This window comes from Octodon degus, unplaced genomic scaffold (assembly GCF_000260255.1).
Source record: "Octodon degus isolate 3935 unplaced genomic scaffold, OctDeg1.0 scaffold00289, whole genome shotgun sequence".
NCBI lineage: Eukaryota > Metazoa > Chordata > Mammalia > Rodentia > Octodontidae > Octodon > Octodon degus.
Window position 1 is genome coordinate 772,487 of NW_004524865.1, and position 15,875 is coordinate 788,361.

Below are 15,875 nucleotides of genomic sequence, written 5' to 3' on the forward strand. Positions count from 1 at the left end.
TATATATTTGGTGACTCTAAAGTCTAGGCTAGGCATAAGCAAATGTGATGCAGGACTAGAGAAAATGGCAGGGGTCAATCACGATGGCCCCATAAGTCAAAACTAAGCTTGAGTTGTTTTTCTTAATTACAGTAAAGCATTGAAAGGGATGACATGAGTCAGGAGGGTGCTTTCGAAGTCTACCTTTGGGCCACACTAAGTCAAATGAACTAGAGGCAAGAGACAACACGACGGGCTGTTGTAATATCAACTGGGCACACATTTTAATACCTGGCTGCAGGCAGGTAGAGAGCAACAAAGCTATCTGCCCCTCCCCCCCAAGAGCAGTGTCTTCCTTTTATATGGATGGAAAGAAGGCAGGTAGAATGATTTAATACACATCTGTGGTCACAGCTTTCTGGTGGTCTCATACTCAGTGGGGAAAGTGAAGTGAAGTACTGGTGTACATTTTTGGGTGTCTTTAGCTGTCCCCAGAGCCTGCAAAATGCCTTGCCCTATCTTATTTCTTCCACAGCATCCTGCGCTTGCCAATGGCAGCCTCAGGTGCTGAGCTGCATTCCTTGAAGAAAGTAGTGCTTCTGGGCAGCACTGCCTTCCCTCCTTAGTGATGTGCCTTCAGACATGAACAGATGGACTAGCAGCAGCAAAGGCCAGCCCTGCACCCACAGGCACAATGTTCTGCACAGAGGAATTTCACCCCAGAATCCTTTTCTCTTCTGTCAAATGCAGTTCTTCCTTCATAGGGGTCTATGAATTGCATGGACTCACGTCTAACCCACAATACTTCAACGTGGTTTAACCAAGAGGGAACCTCCTTAACCTAATATACAAATGAATAATTAAAAGCAACTTTTCTGTCCTCCCATACAGCTAAGAAACTATGGTATTTTTAAAGTGAGATAGAAGAGAGAGAGACAGAGACAGAGAGAAAGACAGAGAGACAGAGAGAGTCTACAAGGTAAGACTGAAATATGGTTAGATTTGGGTAGAGATTAGAAAGCTTCCTGAGCTTAAGAGACTACTTTACACAAAGTGCTTTGATTGGTAGAAAATACACAGGAATGAAAACACTGGTAGTTTCAATTTAGAGTTAGAATAGATTATGAAGTGAATCCTTCCAACATGTAGAGATTAAGGAAGTAACAGTGAAACAGAACCAGTCTGAGAAGTTGAAATGTTAAGATTTTCCAGGGTTAGGGAGACTTCTTGTACTCCAGGCACTATCCAAAGACGCTCTGGGGGAGACAAGAGTTCCAGAACAGAATAAGAGACAGTCCCCAGGGGGAGGAAAGCCTTGTGGTAATGGACCAGCACAGAAGGGAATTGGCCAATGACCTGGGTGAGGTTTGCGAAGAGGCCACATAAGCAGAAAGCCCCAAATGACACGCAGAGCTGCACGAAGAGTTGGAGCAAGCAGCACCTCACATATCAAGGTTAGTAAACTTCCCAGAAAAAAGACTGAATGTGGCCAATGTCATGGTATAAATTACTAGTATGAGAAAGCATGGGATCTGCTGGTAAACCTACATGATAGAGATACAGCAGAAAAAGAGGTCTACTGGGAACATCTATGATTAGTTGAGTCATTGATGCTCTCTAACTCTGTGCCTTTAATGAAGGATGTATTTTTACTATAAAGGTGCTACTTAAGTTTCTTTCTCAGGCTGCTTCTAGAAGAGTGACACTATAAATCTGATAGTATAGTTCTTGGGGATATAAAAATTTAGTTGATTTAGTGTCTGCACAACTAGGTTTAATTTTTTTTCTTTCAAGAAAAACTCAGTAACAACAAACTTTAACAAATGTAGACTATGCAAAGAATTATTATATTATGTAAGTTTTGGAAAATATTTTTTGTTCAGGGTTACACAGCTAATATTTATGGGTTTGCAAGCCAAATCATGTCTGCCATAAAGCAAAAGTGCTCAACACGAAAGCAGCTTCAGAAAATAAACAAGAGAGAACAACTTTGCTTTGGGAAAAGGAGTCACAGAATCAGACAAGGGGCTGGGTATGGCCTGTGGGGCATATTCTAGGACTCAGTCTTAGAGAATCCTTGCTGAACACAATCTACAGACCCTGATTGGGAGGGAAAGGGGTTTTATTGGTCGTTGAGAGATTGTGTAACCCCTGGGGGTAGGTCTGGATTGCCTGAACTCCTAAGAGTACCTTGGTGGAGGGGACACTCAGTGTGCCTTCTCAGGAAGATTGTTCTTTGCTGATTCATTGGGACAGAGAACAGCAACCTAGTTTAGAAAGAAGAGATTATAGATAGCAGAAGCAATGAAACTGAAAAGATAAGTTTCTTTGTGTGCAGATAGAAAACAGTGTGTCTGAACATGGTCAGGCAGGTCACCAGATGACTGAATTCAGAGACAAACTCATGAGATGGAATCAAGTTCATACAGGTAGTAGAGACTTCTTAAATAGTAGAGAAATCCAGTAATATTTTGATTTATAGCTCCTTTGAGGACAAAGTTTTTTTAAACAGACAGGCCTATTAGGAAAAAAAAAACAACTTCAAAGCCAAAACCCCTTCATAAATCATGCAAAAAGAAAGATGATTGTGATACAGCAAAAATAGCTCAAGTGCATTCTCTATTTGTCTTTGGTTAGATGTTGATAAATGGTGCTCATCCTTAGCACACTTGTAACAGAGGAACTTCACCTTCAGCCAAAAGTCTTTCTGTGCCTTTCCTATGAGTCAGTTGCACAACCCAAGAGGACTTAAATTCTCTTCATCTCTCGGCTAACTCAGTATTGGATGCCTTGGGTATGAAGGGACTGGAGAGTTAGTCTTAATTAGGACCCTGTCTGGAAATTCCTCCCACACACCAGACAGCTTACTCCTAGGGGAGGAGGTACCTTTATGGCCTGTTTGGGGGAGCTTCAGGGAGTAACGGGCACTCTACTACATCTAATTTATTTCTTGTGTTCCTCTTCAATTCCTAAAACTTTTTCTTAGTGTATGTTTACAGTAAATATGTTCACATTTCTTGCATCGAGTTGGTACATATATATAATACATTTTAAATCCTTTTTCCAATCCCCTTCGCCTTCCTTTCTTATACTTCTCAATCCCTTCCTATTGGAGAAACATCCATGCCCTCACTTCCTATTATTTATCTTTTGTTCTGCTCTTTATTTATATCTAGGTAATGCCATAGATTTTTCTTTCTCTTACCCTTCTTCTACCTGTTCCTCTACCACATTTTACCCAACCTTGACCTCTTTCTTTTCCTAAGTGTACTCACAAATACATGCACACATATACAGCTGGCCACACACACACACACACACACACACACACACACACACTTAAAGAGCATTTTGTAAGCATTGAATGACTTTTATGTCTTAGATTTTTCTCTGGCAGCCTAGTCCATTTGCATTATTTTTTTCCAGCTATTATTGTGAGCATGTTATGTAAAATGAATCACTGGGCTCAGTGCTTAAGTGCACAATGGGCCTCAGTGTGTATCTGGGGACTGGGGTGATGGGGGGGATCAAGCAGTATCAATACATACCTGGGCAACCGTGGAATGTGGAGCCTTCTGCACCTGGAAGGTGTCCCCTTGCTAGTCACCAGCAGTTATTTTTAAAGGTGAAATTTATGTTACACAAAATTAACATTTTGAAGAGTATGATATAGCAGCACTTAGTACATATATAACATTCTGCAGGGGGCCAGGGAGATGGCTCAGTGGAATAAGTGCTTCCCTGGCGAGCACAAGGGCCTGAGTTGAATCCCTGGTTCCACAAAAAAAAAAAAAAAAAAAAAAAAAAAAAATCTGCAGCTATCACCTTTATGAAGTTCAGAATGGTTTCATTATGCTGCAACAAAATTTTGTCTCTTCCAAAGTCACACACATTCCCATCTGCACTGCTCCCTCGAAGCTACCAAGCTGCCTGCATTGTTGTAGTTTAACTTATGGATATTTCATAGGGAAGAGATGCCACCATGTTTGACCTTCGGTGTCTGCTTTCTTTCAATGCAGTATTTTCAAGTTTCATTCACACTGTAATGTGAATGGAACTTCATTCCCTTTTAAGGCTGAATATTCCCTCATCTGGATATACTGAATCCGCTCATCCATTCAGCTATCAGCTGACATTTGGGCTGTTTCCTCTTTCTGGTTCATGTGACTCATTGTGCTATGAAGGTAGTAGTACCTGAAGAGAAGGGTTTTGTTCTGCTTTGTACTATATTTACTTCCAGTTCCTTAGGAACTGAAATAAGTAAAACTACTGGATCATATGATAATCCCATTAAATTTTTTTTTAAAAAAATGTATTTAGGACAGTGTCTACAGAGTCTCCCTACACAGATGGGACTCATAGTGATCCTCCTGTTTTCAGCCTCCCAAGCACGGGGATTGAAGATGCATGCAACACGCCCAGTCTCAGCCACCCTCTCAGCTCGCCCGAGGAGCAGGGCCCACACATCATGCCAGGACTTGACCCCCAGCCCCGGCATCTGCCTAACTAGGAGCTTTAGTTTGCTGAGTTATCTGGCCAGCCCTTGCTATTAAATTTTTGAGGAATTGGCAAACTGTTTTCCACAACAGCTGAACCATTTTACATTTCTACCAGCAGTGTACAAAGGTTCCAGTTTTGGGCTGGGGAATGCAGCTCAGTGGCACAAGCACCTGCCTGGCAAGAGCAAGGTCCAGAGTTTGATACCTGGAACCGCAATAAAACAAAGCAAAACAAAATACAACTGTTCCAATTTCTCCATAACATGATTATTTTCTATTTTGAATTTTTTAATCTTTTTTATTTTAAAGAGAATAAAAAATTTAAAAAATTAAAAAATTATACAGAATTTCAAAACAAGATGATAGGAAATCAGCAGTGGTTTTTACATTGCATATTGTTATCTTCATGTTGACATGCAATGGGGGTAGTATTATTTTATTTTATTTATTTTAGAGAGAATAAAGCATAATATTTTTAATCTTTTATTTATTTGATAAAAGGTCTTGCTACGTATCTTGGACTTGTAGTGATCCTTCTGTCTCAGCCTTCTCAGCTCTGGGATTATCAGCATGTACCACCATGCCCAGTTTTGGTGGCTGGTTGGGCACCTGGGGCTGCCATGACATGAGGTACTAGGGATCGAACCTGAGTCCTTGCACTTGCCAGCCAGGCAGCCCAAAAAATAATTAGAAAAATTAGAAACTATACAGAATTTCAAAAAATAAGATGAAAGCTTCTCCTCTGAAGGGTTAATAACCTAAGTTTGCAGACCAAAAATTAGAGAAAAAGAAGGGCTGCAAGGACAGCCAACATTTTGGCCCTAGCCTTTCAAGGTCAGTGAGGACTCAGGACATAGGAGAACCTGTACTGTAACATCATGTAACTCAGTAGTGTCCCAAATTTTCTGATCAAGGAGATCATGGGGCCACAGAGGAAAGTGATTGATGATGGACAGTGTGCCTAAGGAGAATCACATGGAGAGAAAACATCCTCTCAGGCTTTCACAGAGAGCAAATTGGCTAAGCAATGTCTGTGACTCATCCACATGGCTAACACTGACAAAGGATCTACAAACAGCAGTACAGGGTTTCAGGGTAAATCCTGAAGTGATTTGACTGACCTCAGCAGGTACAAAAGTCACATTTCTTGTTATATAGGTCTTGCTTTATCTTGGTCTTAACCATCCAGCCGAAAAGTGTAAAAACAAAGTGTACAAAGTAAAGCCATATTAACAGGCTGAATTATAAAAGGCTCAAGTCAACAACTTCTGATATTGCCAGTTCTATGGAAAACCCACTACTATTATGGACTACTGGACTATATTGGAACATTTTGATGAATTTATTCACCTACAATATTTAAATGACAATGGGATACTCATCTCTGACAAAACTAAACAAAAAAGGGGATACAACTGAATTGTATTTTGCATCTGTATACTCAAAATAGGATAGATATACAGCTACTTTCTCTTAATTCAATGAGTAGAAAGATTGTACTAATAGTGTTTGTGGACAGGATATCATGTCTGCATCTTGTACAATAATAAGCACTAAGAAGACAACAATATGCAATGTATTAATTATTGAAACTGTCCTACTAATCAGTTTTGGAAAAAAAATAAATTCTCTTTCTGCAAAAAAACAAAAACAAAAACAAATGAAACATGATAGGAATTCAAAAATGGTTGTTATATTGAACATTGTTGTCTTCAAAGTAGTTATTTATCCCTAGAGAAGTATGTAGCTGTATTTATTTCCTCTTCTGTCTTGAGATATGGCTCCATATTGGAATGCTGTCTCTTCTAAGTTGCAAAATCACCTTGGCTTTCGTCTTGTCACTTTGAGGGCTTGGCTCTACCTGACTGCCTATAATATTTCTATCTGATTTAGCTGCCTACAACATTCCCCTCTCTGAAGAAGTAACCTGAACTGCTATAAAGGAACCATGGACGATGACTGCTTTGGCTTCTTCAGGCTGAAATGGGTCATAGTTGTGAACTGGTAGTCAAAGACACTCTCCAGATGTTCTATATAAAGGCCATCAATAGACACAAGGCATTTTCATCTTGGGTAGACATATAGTTTTGAGTCTGGAGAAGACAAATCCAAACAATATAAGGGCCAAATAATCATATCAACAGAATTGATTATGAATACAGTAAAAAATGATTTTTATAAAGAAGACAGTAATGACTTCCCATAAAGATGATACGCATAAGGTCCAGAGGACTTCAGGGATTGATATTCTAAATAAGTATCAATCACCTTGAAAGAGCCCAAATTAGTCACTAACCCAACCCCCAATATGAAGATACCCTGTCCTGTATTCATGAGCACTTGCTAAGAGACTCACTTCCTTATTTGGTACTGGATTTAATCAATTTTACCTGAGCAATAGTGTTTGTAATCTCATTGGTTGACCATAGCTTTGTCCCACCTCATGCCCACCTAAGTGAGTTCCCAGATATAAACATGCCAAATTGGTAAAAACATTAAGCATTAACTGTTCCTTTCAGTGAACCAATAGAAATTAGAGTACAATTATCTTAGCTATATATAGCTAAGATAATTGTATGGATATATATATCCATACCAGTAGTTTATATTATCCTAACAATTACTGATATTAGTATTATTTCATGTGGTTGCTGTCCATTTGTATATTTGCTTTGTAGAAATGTCTACTCAAGTACTTTATTCATTTTTAACTTTGGTTCTTTGTTTTTGTTATTGAAATGCAAGAGTTTTTCCATTCTGAATTTTAGGCCCTAATCAGATATTTGTTTTGCAAGTATTTTTTCCCATTGTATAGATTGTTATTTTAGTTTCTTGAAACTGTCCTTTGATGCACAAATAGTGTAATCTTGATGAAGTCCAACTGATTTTTCTTTTCTTGCCAATACTTTATGTGTTATATCTATGAATCCATAACAAATTCCCAAGTCATCAAGATTTAGTCTACATTTTCTTCTAAGATTTTTGTAGAGTTTGCTCTTATACTTAAGCCAACCCATCTACAGATAAATTTTGCATATGATGAGTGAGAAGAACTCAGCTTCATTCTTCTGCATGTGCCTATCCAGTTGTCCTAGCACATTTGTAGACATGACTATTTTTCCCCATTGAATTGTCTTGACACCTTGTTGATGACCAATTGACTATATATCTATAGGTGTATAGATCTATTTTTTCCATTGTCATCTATATTCCATTAATTTCTATGTCTATCTAATGCTAGTACTGCACTGTTGCAATTATTAAAATTGTATCATGTTTTGAAATGAGCAAAGGTGAATTCCCCAACTTTTTTTTTTCAAGATTTTATTAATAAACAGATAGCAATGAGACAGTTTCAAATCAAATCAGAAGTACAGATTCAACAAATAACACACTGCATATATTCTTCTTAGTGGTTAATTGCTATACAAGATGCGGACTTGAGATCCTATTTACAAACACCATTAGAACAAATCATTCTATTCATTAAGAGAATGCAACTATGTATCTATCCTAACCACTTTGAATACACAGATGCAAAATGGACATTCATCTGTATACCCCATTTTTTCTAAGTTCCATTATTTAATATTATAGGTGTGTAAACTCAGCAAAATATTCTAAAAGAGTCCAGTAGCCCAACTTTTTATATTCAGGATTATTTTGGCTATTAATGACCCTTTACAAAGGTACATGAATTTAAGGACCAGCTTTTCTATTTCTAAATACAATGGGCATTGAAATGTTGGTAAGTATCATATCACCTCAAATGTATAGGCTCCTCTCAAAAACACGGGAATCTTAACAATGTTAGATTTTCCAGTTCATGAACATAAAATGTCTAAGGCATTTAGGAAATACATACTGTATCCATATTAAATCCTCTTGATTTCTTTTAGCAATATTTTTTCACTGTTGATGTGAAGTCTTTCACATCTTTGGTTCAGTTTATTCCTAGGTATTTTATTCTTTTGAGTATTATTATAAATGGAATTTTTTTCTAATGTGTGTTGTTATTAAGCATATAGGAACATAACAGATTTTCATGTGTTGATCTTCCATCCTGTAACTGTTGAATTTATTTATTGGTTTTTGGTATATATTAAAAGTTTTTATAAATAGTGAGACCCTGAACACCCTGTAGACCCTTTCCTAAAATACAAAAATAAATAAATAAATAAATAAATAAAATTTTTAATATGCAAAATCATGTCATAGCTGAATAGGAATAGTTTTACTTCTTCCTTTGCAAGTTTTCACGGTTTCAATGTCTTTCTTGCCTGATGCTCTGGATGAATCTTCACTAAATATGAATAGTATCAGTGAAAGCAGATAGTCTTGTCTTGGTCCTCATCCCAGGGTGACATTCCCCACTGAGTATCTCGTTAGCTGTGGGTTTCCCTTTAGTGTACTTCATGTCAATTCTCTGAGCATCTGTTTCCTTTTCTATCATTTGTTTTCTTTCCATGATATACTCATTTCTTGACTTTTCCAGTATCTCTAAGCACCCATTCTTAACCCTAATGGGCAGTCCTGGCTCTTCCTGGATCCTCTCACTTAAAAGCAGAAATTGATTTTTCTTGTACCTCTTTAATTGCTGCCACTGTCTCTCTGTCTCTCTGTCTGTCTCTCTCTCTCTTTTTCTCTCTCTCTCGCTTTCTTTTCTCTTATCTGTTAATTTTTCTAGTGATTTCTCTTATGAACTACACCTTATTCAATCATTGGGTCTGTTTTCCTGATTAGACCCTGCCTATGACTCAGGAATTAAAAGTGTCCCTTACGTATTTAGGTGGTAATAGATGCTCTTCTGGCAATGGATTCATTTATCTTCATGTCTCTAGAAACCGTCCTAGTCCAACTTACCTTATGGTAATAGTGTCCTGAGCATTTAGTAACTTTTCCAATCTTATCTTCATCATGCAGTCAGAATAATTGCACCAATTGAGACATATATAGATGTAGATTACAGAATTTTTTTTTTTTTTTTTTTTTTTTGTATTTTAGGGAAGGATCTACAGGGTGTTCAGGGTCTCACTACTAAATTGGACTCATAGTGATCCACCTGTTTACAGCCTCCCAAGAGCTGGGATTACAGGTGTGCACCACCACGCCCAGTCTCAATAGCGGCTCAGCATGCCCTGGGGGCAGGGCTGGCACAGCAGGCCTGGGGATCAAACCTCCAGAATATTTTTGAGTGGTTTATAAAATATGGAAATTTCTTATATCACACAATATTCCCAAACTCCACAATTGATGGCTTCAGAAGTGCAGTGCTGTCATCTGAGACCTCAGGTTAATCCCGTCTCTGTCACTCTCATGCTATTTTCCTTTGGGATGGACAACTGCAGAAACTGGGGTAACGTTGTTTCCTGTGTGCATGAAGGGAGGAAAACAAGATTTTTAAGTGAGGTGTAAATAATTCCCTTCTCTCTGATCGGGTGACTTCAGGCCTTGGTTGCTTTTTCTAATTCTCAGGGCAGTCATAGCAGGCAGGGGCCAGCTCAGATTCTCAATATCCTGTGGTGTGGGGAGGAGTGAGAACTCAAACAAAGTCAGGTATGGAAGGGAAATGAGCAATGTTCAGTTACTTCCTAGTAATTTAAATCAGATCCGGAGCTTTAATTGCTCACATTTTCCTAGTGACTGAAATCATTCTGGTACTCTTATTGCTCATAGAGTCATATTAGGAAGTCTATAGGGGCAAAAGCAATCTCACTCCACCTCCCTACACAGTCTGAGCTGCCACTTCCTGTTCTCGCACCTTGTCCACTGCTCCACTGTGGACCCTGTAAAGCTTCCTGCATCTCCAGCGTGATGTCCCCGCTATCCTACCTACCTGTGTTGCTTCTCCTTGCACCTGTCGACAGCTTCCTCAGCCTGCAGGCCCCAGCACACAGGCGATTTCCAGGGGAGCCTATCCTGACCACCCTGCCTAAAGTAGGTTACTGCTTGTCTGTCAGCCCAGGTTACTCTAGTATCCCAACACATCCTCATTTTTCTTCTTAAAATAAATATTACAATCATATGTTTACCTGTATGTTTGTCTGTTCTGCATCTGTTGTTGTTCCTATATCAGGTGAGAAACCATACCAACTTAGAAGACTTTTCTGTAAAACTTTAAATAATACTTCATGGTTTGTTGGCCCTGCTCTCTCTCTTACATCATTCCTTTGGGTGTAATGTGTGTGTGTGTGTGTGTGTGTGTGTGTGAAAATGTGCATATGTATATAGTGTAAGTATGTGCATGTTTGTGAGGAATGTGTTGTGCATGTACATGTGAACATACGAGAAAACATGCATGTATGGAATGTGAGCATGTGAGAATGCATGTGACTATGAACGTGCATGAGTGTGTTTGTATTTTCTGTGACTGAGTGTGTGCAGCTTCACGCGTGTGTGTGGAGGCACGCTCATGCATGAATCGCACGTTAGCATGTGTGTGAGTGTGCTAGGGACAAAGAGCCGAGGCAGGACATAGTAGGTACAAAGCAAGCCAGTAAGGAGGAGTTACTCTCTTGACTTAACTCAGATTTTATAACATTTTCTTGGTGTCAAGCAGAACTCTTGTAATTATGACTTAATAGATGAGATCACTTTTTTCAATGCAGATATATATTCACTTTTTCCCATTCAGTCCATTTTCTACAGTGAACAAATAGCTTTCAAAAATATGAACTTATTCTTATATATGTCCAGTTGTACTATTCTGTTGCTCTGTGTTCTTTTCATAGGAGAAGTCATAAGGGTGCACAGGACCTCAAGGAACTTGTAACTGCTTTTGACTCTATATTTATTTTAAAATAAAAAGTTGGCGGGGGGGACCCTGAAGCATGGTGGTCTATTTTGCAGCTCCTGGCCACTGTTCTCTGTATTTGGACACCCTTCCCTTGTCTGTTCGTCATCACCGATGTAAACCTTTGAGCTGAATAAGGTGTTAGATGCAGACCAGCTCAAGGCAGCAACAGTTTAGGGCAGAGATGCCATCTCCAAAGCCACCTGGTGCCTGCCACTGACTTTCAGTCTCTGCTCTGCTTTCAAGTTCTCAGTAGAGACACCCTGGAGCTCCTGTCCAAAAGGGATGCAATGAACCCCTCCCTCGGCTTGATTTCCTGCTTTACTTTTCCTTATGGATTTAGACCTTTAACTTATTATACATATTTATATAGTCATATGCACCTATATAAATGTATATATTTATATAGTTATTGATTATTTGTGTTTCTGTCTCCTACTAGAATGTAAGTTTCATGGTGGAAGAGGTCAGCATTATTTTACTTTTTTTAACGTGTTGTCATATCCCCCTTGCTTAGAGCAGAGTTTTCGTCTGGAGAAGACACTCAGCAGGTGTTTATTGAATGGATGAATCTCTGCAGAAAATGAGACCTTGAAAATAAGCTCTTCCTCTGAGAGAGAAGTAATCAAACTGCACATCGTGTGAGAGCAAGCCCGCCTTGGCAACTCAAACCTTTTTCCTGTGTTCACACTTCAGAAAAGGAAGCCACAGCTGATAGCATCAAGGAGGAAGGAAATGGTGCATTGTGCCAGGCCAGCGCATGTGTAGTGTTGTACAAGTTACTATTTTTTTAATAGAGCAGCTCCTGGAAGTTTTCTGCAGATGGATTTCCTTGCTCTCCTTTTGGCTATTCTTCAAGTATACCTAGGTACTCTTTTATCGTTTTTGATTTTTTAAAGAGAATAAAAATAGTAAAAAAGGAATGATACAGAACTTGACTAAACAAAATAATAGAAATTAAACAATTGTTGTTATATTACATAATGTTGTCTTCAAAGTAGTTGTTTAGATGACCGGATATAAGCATGCAAAATTGGTTTAAAAAGTTATAAGAAATTTAAAAGAAGAGGAAAAATTAAGTATTAACTGCTCCTTTCAATAGACTAGCGGAAATCATCAGTATAATTATCCAAGCTATACTGTATATACACGTATAAACACATATTTGCCCTTGCTTCTTGCTTTCTTTTGCCCTTTTCATCATCTCAGGTTTTTCCTTCCAACGTGTTCTTTCTCTTTCACAGTATCTATGGTACCTTTCAGATTTTATTGACTCTTTCAGGTTCTTTCATCAGTGAGAAAATATGATGTTTGCATGTGTGGGTCTGATTTATTTTACTTATGAGTATGGTCTCTTGTTGCAATCCATTTATATACAAAAGCCTCAAGTTTGAGCTGGGGAGATAGCTCAGTAGAATAAGCACCTGCCTGGCAAGCACAAGGACCTGAGTGCGATGCCCATATCCCATGCAGTAATGGCCCTTGAGCCTCAGGCATACCATACCAGCCCCCAAACAGGCATGGTGGCGTACACCTGTAATCCTAGTACAGGGGAGGCTGAGACAGGAGGATACTACAAATCTGAACTGTGTAGCAAGACCCTATAGGAAATAGTTTCTTTTTTTTTTTAAAGCTTCAAGCTTATACTTTTATATCTGAATAATACTTCAGTATATAAAAAAAACCCACATCTTTCTTTTTATCCATTCTTTGGTTGATGGGCATGTGGTTGTTTCCAAGATTTAGCTATGACAAATTGCACTTCTATAAACATGGGTGCACATATATTGCTGTAGTATGATGTTTTGAATTATTCTGGGAAAATACCCACAAGGGGAATTACGGGTTTAACAGGACCTCTAATCCTACTTTTAGGAAGAATGTCCACACTGATTTCCATAGTGGTTATACCTGTCTATATGCCCAACCAGCCGTGGAGAAGGGTTCCTTTTCCCCCACATTCCCAACATTTGTTATTGGTTGACTTTTTGATGATAGCCATTCTTTCTGAGGTGAAATGGTATGTCAGTGTTTTAATTTGTATCTCTAGAATGGCCAATGATGTTGAATATTTTTAATATGTTTCTTCGCCATTTGCATTTCTTCATCTGAGAAGTGTATATTCATTTACAATGCCCATTTTCTGATTGGGTCTTTGAATTTACAAAGGTAATCTCTTACAAATTTGTTTGAAAAGTTAGCTCTGCTTTTGGTCTTACTGCAATATGCAGAAAATTTTTGAGACAAGGTCTCTCTTGATCAGAAAAACTTGAAGTTACTCAAATGCTAATTATCAGCAGAGAAAAACTGAGTCTTCACTACGATGTTGATGTACTATGGTGTTACCTTAAGATACTTATTGTTTCCATCATCAAGTCTAACTGAGTTGTGTGCTGTTGTGTGTTTCAGCTCTATGTGAAGAGACATTTTTTGACACAACTGTCAGGCTTGCAGAGAATATGACTCTAGAATGTGTGTATCCCTTGATGGGAAATTTAACCCAGGCAGAGTGGTTGAAGACCATGGGTGAGGAGAAAGAGTCCATGGCTGTATTCAACCCCAAGTTTGGTTTGGCAATAAAGAAACCCTATGAAAATAGGGTTCACTTTTTAAACTCAACAATGACTGGCAATGACATGAGCCTTTCCTTTACTAATGCCTCTGAAGCTGATGTGGGCACGTATACCTGCTTGCTCCATGCTTTTCCACTCGGATCTTGGACAAAGACGGTACAGGTGGTTCAGTCAGGTAAGGAAAAGTTTTGTTTTCTTTTCGTCCACCTACAATATTTAACTCTGTGAGGCACAAATGACAAAAATGCTATATCCTATTGTGGTGACTTTTCCCAATTCCATTTCCAGATTTCATGATGTTCAGAGGAGAATCACTGTAATGTCATTTCATTTTTCTGAATGTGCTGTCATTCCTGACTGGAGTTAGCTCGCAACTTTGAAGGCTCAGGGGAGAAGTGCATGTCTTATATTGTCTTTGTGGTGACATAAGCCCAAATTAAATTGATGTTGGCTCCATGTGGAGTCAGGAACTAGCTACCCCCTTTCAGTGCTTTCTCCCAGGGATGAGTACCATTCCCTTTGCCATGCACTCAGTACCAGCTACAACCCAGGGAAGTTCAGGGTTCTTTCTTAATTTGATTATTAGTTAGTCTGAAGCAGGCTTCAGGGAATGGCTCCATCTTTCATTTCATCCACATTTGGTGAGAGAGGACTCTTATTGGAAACTATTCATTAGCATATCAGAAAGAGTGTAATGAATCTGTGAAGTATTTTCTGCTATATGTCCCAGGGACTGTGGTGTGGTCATTCTTGTAGAGACCATATTGAATGGGTATGGTATTTTGATAAAAGTAGGATTTTATAAATATTACTTTCCATATAATCTTGTGTTAGTGGCTCAGTCGCTCTGAATCTTAGATTCCTTTATGGTATGTGAATTTGATAGTATAATGTTCTTTGTTGAATAGTTCATGGGTAATGTATTTAAATGGCTTAGTACAGTCATTAGAGAATACATAGTATGCTATAATAATTATAATTAATAGATTATAATAATAGATATTATAATATTATAATTATAATTAATAGAGAATAATTAATAGATAATATGAATTTAATTATAATTAATTGATACGATAATTGATAGATATTAATAGATATTATTACTATTATTATAATTAATAGATATTATTACTATTATCTTGTATGCCTCTGATACATAATGACTAATGATGACATTTTAGGATATCAGAAACAAACTCAAGAGGGAATTTTTGAACTGACAGTTTTTGTCTAGTATTCAGACTATACTCCAAGTATACATAAAAGACTATTATATGACATCTGATAAAGTGGTTTATTTTTAAATAATTCTAAATGTAAATTGCAGCATTATTTGAGGACTAGCAAATGACCAGGCTAGTAAGACAAATTTCTTCACGTGTACCTTACTTTTCTTTTCACATATAGTTGAGATTAACTTTGTGTATGTGGCTAAACAGCACATCAATGAATAAAATATCTTTAATTAAACATCTATTAAAGTCTCTATTTTATCTGAAAGTCAAGAACTCATTTGTTTTATGTTCAGGCACCTGGTAAGTGCTGCTCATGAGTTTTTAGTGTTATAAATTGAGTAAGTCATTCTACATGTGACTTGATGCTTCAAGGATGGATCAGGAAGCCTTTTTCCTTCTGCCCTGTGTGGTAAGAGGCCTTGCAATTTCAGTCATGGGTCAGGTACTCTGATATCTATCAAAGGGCAACCAAACTAAAACAGGTTAGTAGACAGACCTTATCCAAAAGTTTAAGGTAGAAAAATGGAGCTTAATTGTAGTGATTGTTACTGCATGAAGGGAGGATTTTGTGTCATGTGTGAAAAGCTTTGTGAATGTTTTTATATTTTTGCAGTCCAGATTTGTAATTCTTACTTTTTTTTTTTTTTTTTTTTTGAGGTTAGGAGAAGAGAGTTCTCCATCTCCTGGCCCTTTTTTATTTTATTTTAATTTTTTCCCATAATTTTATTGAGAAACAAATAGCAATGAGACAGTTTCAAACCAAATTGGTAGGACAGTTTCAATAATTAACACA

At 37.9% G+C, this 15,875-nt stretch overlaps 1 protein-coding gene across 6 annotated transcripts in view; it reads left to right on the top strand.

Moving 5' to 3' along the window:
• Window positions 1-15,875, top strand: part of Cd226 (CD226 molecule) — a 103,773-nt gene that overhangs the window by 3,946 nt on the left and 83,952 nt on the right. For 3 of the 6 annotated variants that reach the window (XM_023707425.1, XM_023707427.1, XM_023707426.1), the window contains 2 exons: window positions 11,789-12,139; window positions 13,681-14,019. In XM_023707425.1, the coding sequence (XP_023563193.1) occupies window positions 12,094-12,139; window positions 13,681-14,019 (385 nt within the window). In that variant the 5' untranslated portion in view covers window positions 11,789-12,093. Of the gene's footprint in view, window positions 1-1,191; window positions 1,434-11,788; window positions 12,140-13,680; window positions 14,020-15,875 lie in introns of all 6 variants that reach the window. The other 3 variants (XM_023707424.1, XM_023707429.1, XM_023707428.1) reach the window with 2 other exon arrangements.